Here is a 9,392-nt window from a genome sequence, read left to right as displayed (position 1 = left end):
CACCCTCCTGCCCCAAACCCAGCTCCGGCGAGGCGGGACCCCCAGCCCCGTGTCAGGGGCTGTAGCTTCACTCCAGCAGCAGCACCCCCTCTGTGGGGGTGGGGGAGGCAGGGCCTGAGCCCCCCTTTGGTGGGCAGGCCTGGGGCCGTGTGGCTGGAGGGTCCCTGCCCCTTGTCCCCCTGAGGGGCTCGCTCGGGGCCGTGCCCCTGCCTGGGGGGGGAACCGGGACCGGGGCCGGGGGGTGGCGGGGGCGGCGGCGCCCCGGGGCCGGGCGGGGCGGCGCTGTCCGCGGTGCTGGCACGGCGCTCTCCGCGGTGCCCGGCCTTCCTCTTCTCCTCCTCCTCCTCCTCAGCCCCTTCCTCTTCCTTCGTCCATCCTCCTCCTCCTCCTCCTCGCGCCCCCCTCCTCTTCCTCCGTCCCCCTCTTCCTCTTCCTTCAGCCCCCCCTTTTTCCTTCATCCTCCCCGGCTGCCGTCATCCCCCTCGTCCTCTCTTTCCTCATCTCCCCTTCCTCCTCTTCCTCCCAGCCTCCCTCTCCCCCACCCTCCCCTTCCTTCCTCTCCCTCATCCTTCACCCCCTCGCCCTTCTCTTCGCCAGCCTTCCTCCTCCTCCTCCTCCTCTCCCCATCCTCCTCCTCTTCCTCCCCATCTCCCTCCCCCCTCCCGCCTCCCCCGTCTCCCTCCTCTTCCTCCCCCAGCAGTGACGTCTCTGGACGTGCTGCTCCCCGGCCCGGTGCAGGCACCGCTCGGGGCTCCGGTACCGCGGCCCGGCCCGGCCCGGCAGCAGCCTCCGGTGGGGCTCGGCCGCTGCCCGGGGCCGCCCATGCGGCCGGGGGGCGATGCGGGCGGCGCGGAGCCAGCGGTAGCGCCCGCACCGGGACCCCCCCGGGAGCATGGGCTGCATCGGCTCCAAAACCACCATCGGTGGGTGAGCGGCACCGGGCTGGGACCCGGGGTGCGGGGGGGAGTGTTTGGGGTCCATGGGGGGGGGGTCTTAGGGTATGGAGGGTGTAGGGGGGGCTGTGGGGAGGCTGCTGTGGGGTGGCCGGGGGTGATGCGATGAGGGTGTTGGGGGCTGGGGGGATGTGGGAAGGTGGTGGGGGCTGCTATGGGGGAGCTGAGGGGGTCGAGGGGTTGGGGTGGCGGTGTACGGGGTGGTCGGTGGCGATTGGGAGGCTATGGGGGCTGGGGATACGGGGAGGTATGGAGGTGGGGAGGGGGGCGCGGAGGGTTGGGGTGCCTGAGGATGGGGGGGGGTACAGGGAGCTTGAGGGGCTCTGCAGGACGCGGGTACGTAGAGGGGGATGTGGGCTCTAGAGGGATGGGGGTTTGGGGCCTGGGGATGCTGTTCTGGGGCAGCTGGGTGGCCCAGGGGGTGCGGGGAGAAACAGGGGGTGAGGGTGTGTAGGGGTTGGGGGGACTGAAGGGGCTGGGGTGCAGCTCTAGGAAGGTGGTGGGTGGTGTGGGGAGCGCAGAGGGCTGGGAAGGGGGTGTAGGAGTGGGGTGTTGTTCAAAGGCCTGGGAGATGATGGGGGTGCTATGAGAGGGATGGAGGTGTTTGGGGGGCTATTGAAGGGGCTATGGGGGCTGGCAGGGGTGTGCTGCAGGGTGTGGGATGCCACAGGGGGGTTGTGGGGGTGCTGCAGATGTCCTGGGGGTGCTGCAGGAGGGATGGGGGCGATGAGGGCTGTGGCCGTGATCCGAGGGTGTTCTGGGGGCTGGAGCTGGTGGGGGCTGGGACGATGCTGGGGGTGTTGCAGACACGCCGGGGGTGGGGGGGGGGGCTGGGGGTGTTGTTGCTAGGGGGTATGGGGTATTGATGCTGGAGCATCACCACAGGGTGCCCCTGCCCACAGCTGGGGATGGGGGCAATGCCATCGGCAGTTTCTCCAGGAGCCAGGGGCTACCCCCAGATGGGGGTTGGAGGGGAGCACTGTTTGGCCCCCCATATCCCACCTCACAGATGGTTTAGATCAGCCAGGCCCACCTTGGTGCAGGGAGAATGAGGCTCCTCAGGGACATCCTACCCCGGCCCCTTGGGGGCTGGCCTGGCCTGGGGGCCGCAGTGATAGGGGACCCTCCCTGGCCCCGACGCTTGGGAGTCAGTGCCCGAGGGGGCAGGGATCCATCCGATCGGGATGCCGGTGCCAGGAGGTCAGGCTGTTGGGGCAGAGGATGGCTGCAGCTGCTTTTATTGCCCCCATCCCTTTTTGCTCCTTTCCCTCCTGCCCCAGGGATGGGGAATTGGGGAGGGGGATTTTGGAGACGGTGGAGGGGCGCCAGCCCCCCGCCGCAAGCCCAAGCGCCTTCTCCCTCCACACGCACCTGGCCCAGTTCGTGCCCCCCCAGCCTGGCCCAGCTGCCCCCACCCCTCCCGAAACATGCGCCAAGCCGGGACGGGCGCCCGGACCCCGGTGCCAGGCTGGGGCCGCGCGTTACCGCTGACAGAGGCGGAAGAGTTGCCCGAGCGTGAGTCACCCATGCCGCAGCACCCAGCTGCTCCAAAGCAGCCCTGCAACGAGTTGCGTCTGGTCTCAGACCGAGCAAGAAGCCACTGTCCCGGGGTGGGGGGCTGAGGGGGTTGCCGACAGGACGGAGGTGCTGACGCCGGCCCCGGCTCTTCCCGCAGTGGCCGTGGACACGACGCTGTGCGTGGAGTGGAAGGAGGTGAAAGCACTGTCGCCACTGAGTGCCACCCGCCCGCTGCCCCGCCTGGTGCGCCAGGCCTCCTTCGACAGCCAGGACTTCCTCCAGGTACCGCCGAACCCAGCCGTGCCCGGCCAGGGTGCCCGTGTGCCGGTACCCCACAGCGGGGCACCCGGCCTGGCCGTGGCTGGGGGTGCGTGGGGGCTCCGCTGCCCACCCGGCCCTGCCAGCTCGCAGCCGGCTCTGGGGCTGCTCTGACGTCAGCCGCGAGCCGGGCTGTATCCTGGGAGAAATCAGTCCACGGTGCCTCGTTGCCATGGCAATGCAATTTGTTGCGCGCCTCCAAATCCTGCATCGCTTCCCCCGTGGCCAAGGGCTCGGGGCCTGGCGTGGCCGGGATGGGCAACGAGGACGTGCAGCGGGATGTTCCGGCATGGCGGGTGCTGCCGGGGAGCGGGCGCCGGGGAGGCCGGCCACGGTGGTCTTGCACGCCCACGCGTGCAGGTGCGCGCACAAGCTGGGGGGGCACGCTCGGTGGTACCAGGCGTGCCCACGCGTGTGCGTGTGCGCACGTGCATGTGTGGAGGTGCATGAGTGTGTACGGCGAGTGCCCGTGTGTGTACGGTACATGCACGCATGGAGTGAGCACGCGTGTGCGTGCAGTGAGTTCATGCGTGTGCGCGGTGAGGAGGGCCCTACCTGCAGCGAGGGGATGTGCGTGTGCGCAGCGAGTGCACGTGTGTGTCTATGGTCAGTGCATGTGCACGAGTGTCTCTGTGTGTGTGCATACATGTGGTTATGTGAGCCGGCACGTGCAGGCGTGTGCGCTGAGCATGTCTGCGCGTGCACGTATGTGCACGCACGTATAAGAGCGCAGGCGTGAGCGTGCACACAGGCGTGCGTGTACCCACCGCCCTGTGCGTAGCGGCTGTGACATCCCTCTGCACACGTGTGCGTGTGTGCCTGTAGCACGCCTGTCTGCACAGACACCCCAAGCCCCACGGGTTGGGCACCGAGCAGGGCCGAGCCCCCTCCCGGGGCACGGGGGTGCCAGCGGGGGAGCGGTGGCGGGGGGTGGGCAGGGTGGCCGGGGGCCGTGACGGCCCTGTCCGCTCCGGCAGGTCAATGTTGAGGACACTGTCGAGATGCTGCCCAAGTCGCGGCGCGCGCTGACCATCCAGGAGATCGCCGCCCTGGCCCGCTCCTCGCTGCACGGTAACTGCTCGCCCGGCCCGGGGGCGTCCGGGCAATGGGAGGGGGGGGTGTCTTCTGTGGGCGAGGGAGCTGGGCTTCTTGAGGAGGGCATTGGGGTCAGCCTCTGGGATTTGGGGGGCTCAAGGGGTCCGTGGTGGCACCCAAGAGGAGGGCATGGGGGTCCCGCGTCCCAAGGGCTGGAGGCAGGGGGTGCCGGGTCATGGGCTCCGCGGAGGGGGCTTGGGGTGCCCAGGGGGTGCTGACGCGGGGGCACATCTCGCAGGCATCTCGCAGGTGGTGAAGGAGCACGTGACGAAGCCAACGGCTATGGCGCAGGGCCGCGTCGCCCACCTCATCGAGTGGAAGGGCTGGTGCAAGCCGGTGGAGCCGCCCGCCGCCCTGGAGAGCGCCTTCAGCTCCTACTGCCACCTGAGCGAGGGCGAGCAGGAGGCACGCTTCGCTGCCGGTGAGCACCGCGCCGGGCACGGCTGGCGGGCACGCTCCTCCGCTGCGGCCGAGGACAGCGCTGGTGGGGTGGGTTGTGCCCATCCATCCATCCATCCATCCGTACCATGGCACCGTGGGCACGCAGGCGGTGGGGCAGGGGGGATTTTGGGGGCACCTCCCAGTGCGTGCGTGACCCATGCCTGTCCCGTGCCAGGAGTGGCGGAGCAGTTTGCCATCGCTGAGGCCAAGCTGCGAGCTTGGTCCTCGGTGGACGGGGACGACTCCAACGACGAGTCCTACGACGAGGACTTCATGCCCTCCACGGAGAGCTCCCAGCCCACCGGTAAGCGCCATGGGGAGCAGGCACCCACCAGGCAGGCAAGGTGTCCTGCTGCTGGCGTTGGTGTCCTGCTGCCAGTGCCAAGGGTTGAAGGAGTGGGGTGCCCGATGCCTGGCCACTTTCCCCAGCCTGGCCACCCCCTTACGGGGCAGTGTCCCTGCCTGGCACCATGGCAAGCAGTGCCCATGCCAGCGATGGGGAAGCCCTGCAACGTGACACCATCCCCAGTGCCAGGGCATACTTTGCTTTTCCTTCGGTGGTCACCGGTGCCACACATGCAGCAATTTGTGGGCAAAGGGGATACAGAGCCTGGCGTGGGACTGCTTCCATCCCACTGCTCCCATCCTGCGGGGCACAGGGCAGCCCATGGTGCCATCAGCCCTGGACTGACCCTGGGCATCCCGGTTCTCCGCAGAGCTGCCCAGCACGGTGCCCGCCAGCGCGCTGCTGCGAGACCTGCTGCAGGGCCACCTGTGCCAGCTGGGTGTGCGGCACGGTTCCTGCGAGCCGGAGAGCGACTCCTCGCACACCCTCTCCCCCGAGACCCTCTGCTCCAGCCTCTGCAGCCTGGAGATGGTGTCCCCCTCCGAACTCACTGCCAAACTGCTGGGCTCCCTGGGGAGCGAGGACCTGCTGCTGCCCAAGCTGCCCCCCCCGGCCAGCCAAAGTGCCTTGCGGGGCCTGGCACGGCTCCGGTGCCAGGACTCCCTCTACTCCGTGTCCTACGCCGAAGCCTGCCTCTCGCCCGCTGAGGATGAGGTGGTGCTGAGCAAGGACTTCCCGCTCCGCCGGAAAGTCTCCGACGTCGCCTCCTCCGGGGTGGCATCGCTGGAGGAGGAGGAGGAGGCCGAAGAGCCCTGATGCCCCCCTGGGGTGCCCTGCCTCTCCCGGCGGGGGTTCAGCCCCCCCGCCGCCGCCCTCTGGCCGGACCCCGCACTGGGCGAGGGACGGGCCCTGCCGCTGCTCCCCCTCGCTGTCTGGGCGCAGGGGGGGTTCGGGGGGGCCGCCGCAGCCCCCCCAGCCAGTGTGCCCCCACCGTGCCCTGGCCCCGCTTGGCCACAGCGTTGCCCTCCTGGATTTTTGCATGACAGCGGGAAAGGGGCACAGGGAAGGGCTTTGGGGGGGGGGGCGGGGGTCTGACACCTGCCCTGATGCCCAGATGTGCCCCCCAAAACTGATGGGACTGAATCAGTGGGGCTGGTTGTTCGCATGTTCCCCCCTCAAACCGCCCCGGGCTCATCTTTCGGGCACAGACCCCCCTCCCCGCCGTTGGCATGGCTGAACCTCTCCGAGCATCCTGTGGTGCCCCCGCGCCGTGCCCAGCACCCTCGGCTCGGGGCGGCGGAGGGATTTGGGGAGCTGGGGGCTTTTCTCCTCTCTCCCCGGCCGGCTTTTATCGGACTGAGTTTTAAACTGTGAACTGCTGCCTCGGGGCACGGGGCCAACGGGGGTGCCGGGGTGGGGGGCCGCAGGTGTGCCGCGGCTTTCTATACTTTTGTACGCTTATGGGGTCGGCACGGGGAGACTGCAGGGCCGGGTGGGCATGGCATGGGACCCCGGGCTGGGGGCTTTGGGCCACCAGCGACAGCACCTCCAAGCCAGCCCCGTGGCAGGGGGCTCAGCCCAGCCAGGGACCCCCAAGTCTGCCGCGGGGCAACGTGGGGTGGAGAAAGGGGGGAGGCGGCGGGACCGACGTCCCCGTCACCGAGTCACTCACCCCTAGCAGGGAACCAAGTGCCTACACGAAGGGCGACCAGCTCCCCCGTCCTGGCCGGGGGTGGCACCCCAGCTCGGGGGGGCCCCCCCCCAAGGCCGTGCCGGGGGTCCGGGCACGCCATTTGGGGGAGGAATGCCAGTTTTTTGCCAACGCTTGTGTCCCCCTTCCCGCATGGCACGTGTTCTCGTGGAGCCGCTCGCCCGCTGCATGCTGCTCCTCGCCCAGCCCGGCCACGGCCCCCCCCCCAGCCCTGCACCCCAGGGTGCCCCCAGCACCCGCTACGCCCCTGCTCCTGCGCACCCCCCCCCTCCCAGCACCCTCCATCAACCTCCGCCAGGCACAGCACTCGTTCCCCCTCCCTGCCGTGGGGTGCCCGGCGTGGGGCTAGCTCCCCTCTCCCTGCATGGCCAAGCTATGAGGAGGTGCAGGGGCCAGCAGGCCTGACGCCATGTCGATGGGCTCCCCGCCACCACCCCCTTTCCGGCAACAGCGGCTTCTCCCCACGGCACCGGGATGGTTTTGGGGGGGGGGGGGTGGAGGGGGAGCTACGTTCTGCCTGCAGACGGGTGGAAGGCTTTGCTCTGCCTCTGTGTGCGCACACGCGTGTGCACACCTGGGAGCGTATGTGCGTGTGCACGCGTGTGCATACCCGCGGGAGCTGCCTGAGCCCCCCCACCCCCCCCCGCCCCGCTGCGGCGGCACCCGTCGGGTACCCACGGGGTGCCCACACCCCGGCACCCCCTCCTCCATCCCGCCAGGTCTCGAATAAAGTCCATCGTGCGAGCGCTGCGCCGGGCACCTCTTCTTGGGGGGGGGGGCACCTCCTCCCTGGGAGGGACTGGGGTGGGTGGCAACGTGTGTGTGTCCCCCCCCTCCCTGCCACAGCCCCGCAGGGTGACGGCGAGGCCTCGGCCCTTATCTCGCATTCCTGGGGCCGGGGTGCCTAATTATGGGCATCTGGCGGTGGTGGCGGCGGTGGCAGGCGGCCGGCCCCCTCCCAGCAGCCGGGGCCTTGGGGGGCGCGGGTGGCAGGCACCATGGCCTCGCTCGGCTCGGCCTCCGCGTACCGCCCCGAGCGCGTTGGCGCCTACGGCCAGGGGCACGGCGAGCCCCGCTTCGAGGCTGACCGGCGGCACGGGCCCTTCGGGGCGCGGGCACACGAGGCCTTTGGGTACCCAGGTATTGGGGATGGGGGGGGGGGGGCAAGGGGTGGTCTCTGTTACCCCAGGGAGGGTCCCTCTCCAAGGGTTATCCGGCTGCTCTGTGCCTGGGCACAGCGTGGGACCCCCACAGCACAGACCGGGGGGGCTGGGAGGGGAACCCCGACTCTGTCCCCCCAGGTGCCCCATGACTCTCTGGACTGTCTTCCAGCCCTTCTCCCTGCCAAGTGCCTTTGTGCCCCTCCCCACGTCCCCAGTAACCCCGGTGTCCTTGCTGTCCCCAGGCCCACTGTGTCCCCAGCTCCCCCCCCCCGACCCCCCCCCCCCATGTCCTTTCTCACACCCCCCAGACCGTCCTGGCTGCCCTGATGTCCTCAGCCCCTCTGTGCCCCAGACCCTTGGTGTCCCCTGCTAGCCCCCACTTTCCTGTACACCCCCAGAGCCCCTCAGTGCCCCCCCCCAAACCATTCCCCCCTGGCTGTCCTGTGTCCCCAGCCTCCTGAGCCATTCCTCTGCTGTCCCCAGGTCATCCAGTGCCCCCAGACCCTCCCAGTGCCCTCGGGTACCCCCAGACCCCTCAGTGCCTCCTGCTACCCCAAGACCCCCACCCCACCCAGTACAACCCATACCCCTGGGGCCCCCGGTTCCCCCCGCAACGTCCCCAAACCCCCAGTGCCACCTTCTACCCCCAGCCCCCCCTACCATGTCACCAGCCTCTCCCACCCTCCCCCCAGTGCCCCAGCCCCTGGGCACAGTGCCTCCATGCCCAGCAGCCCCCCCCCCCCGATGCCCGCAGGGTCCCCGGGCACCGTGTGCCCCTGCAGCCTGGGCACCTGGGTGCGTGCCCAGGGTGACACCTACCAGGTGGTGGCCGACGTCAGCCAGTTCGAGCCCTCCGACATCGTGGTGACCACCTCCAACTGCCACGTCGCCATCCAGGCTGAGAAGGTGAGGAACCCCAGGGGGGGCAGCATTTTCCCCCCCCCAGCACTGCACTAGCCATGGGGCGATGGGGGTCCTGGCCCACAGCACCCCCTCCCGCGGGGTGGGGGGGTAACTGGGAATGGCCCCTGCTAGCACTGGGGTAACTGGGAACCGTCCTCACTGAGAATGCGGCAAGCAGGAACGCCCCCCCCGTTGCATTCTCTGCTGGTGGGGGGCAATTGGGAACAGTCCCTGCTGGCACTGGGGTAACTGGAAATTACCCCACCCCCAAGACTGAGGCAACTGGGAGCTGCTCCCTCTTGGCATTGGGGTAACTGGGAAATGCCCGAGTCACTGGGTAACTGGGAATTGCCCTGCTGGAGCCGGGATGACTGGGAGCTGCCCCATCACTAGCACTGGGGTAACTGGGAACGTGCTGTGCCCCACCACGCCACGCCATGCTGTGCCCCACCACGCCGGCTCTGCCTCCCCGCAGGTGGCTGAGGATGGCACCATCTGCGACACCTTCACCCACAAGTGCCAGCTGCCCGAGGACACGGACCCGCTCTCGGTGAGCTGTGCCCTCACCGAGGCCGGCACGCTGGTCATCACCGCCCGGCGCCGTGCCAGCGCCCGCCCCGGTGAGCCCCCGCAGCTGCTGTACCGCAGCGAGGCCACGCTGTGAGCCGGCACCGGGTAAAGAAAGGCTTCTTGGCCCGAGTGATGCCAACCCCGGTGCCGTGGTGAGGCTCAGCCGGTGCCTGCTGGCTGTGCCCCCCCCCCCCGCCACCTCCAGCCCCTGAGTGCTCTGGCTCTGTTTATAAAGTCCTTTTATTAAATTAATATAAAAATCTCTGTATTTACATGGGGAGGGGCGCACAGCGGAGAGGAGGCAGGATCCCCCTTCCCAGGCAAGAGGTGCTGAGGAGAGGGGCAGTGCCCACCCGTGTCCCCGTGGGCACCCC

General features: G+C 69.4%; 2 protein-coding genes across 2 annotated transcripts; both read left to right on the top strand.

Annotated features, from left to right (window-relative positions):
• The first annotated feature begins 822 nt into the window (after positions 1 to 822).
• FAM131A (family with sequence similarity 131 member A) lies at positions 823 to 5,487 on the top strand. Its single transcript, XM_075033207.1, is given in 7 exon segments — positions 823 to 878; positions 880 to 923; positions 2,629 to 2,753; positions 3,767 to 3,860; positions 4,123 to 4,305; positions 4,501 to 4,629; positions 5,042 to 5,487. Coding segments are annotated over 7 exon segments (1,077 nt in total).
• A 1,810-nt stretch (positions 5,488 to 7,297) lies between these two features.
• LOC142033318 (heat shock protein beta-7-like) lies at positions 7,298 to 9,278 on the top strand. Its single transcript, XM_075033206.1, has 3 exons — positions 7,298 to 7,522; positions 8,300 to 8,451; positions 8,924 to 9,278. Exons 1-3 carry the CDS (start codon positions 7,381 to 7,383, stop codon positions 9,110 to 9,112), a joined length of 483 nt encoding a protein of 160 aa, XP_074889307.1. The 5' UTR covers positions 7,298 to 7,380; the 3' UTR covers positions 9,113 to 9,278.
• Positions 9,279 to 9,392: the final 114 nt, after the last annotated feature.

This window comes from Buteo buteo, chromosome 7, assembly GCF_964188355.1.
Source record: "Buteo buteo chromosome 7, bButBut1.hap1.1, whole genome shotgun sequence".
Classification (NCBI taxonomy): Eukaryota; Metazoa; Chordata; class Aves; order Accipitriformes; family Accipitridae; genus Buteo; species Buteo buteo.
The sequence above is the reverse complement of the archived record's forward strand: the minus strand, read 5'-3'. Positions and strand labels throughout refer to the sequence as shown.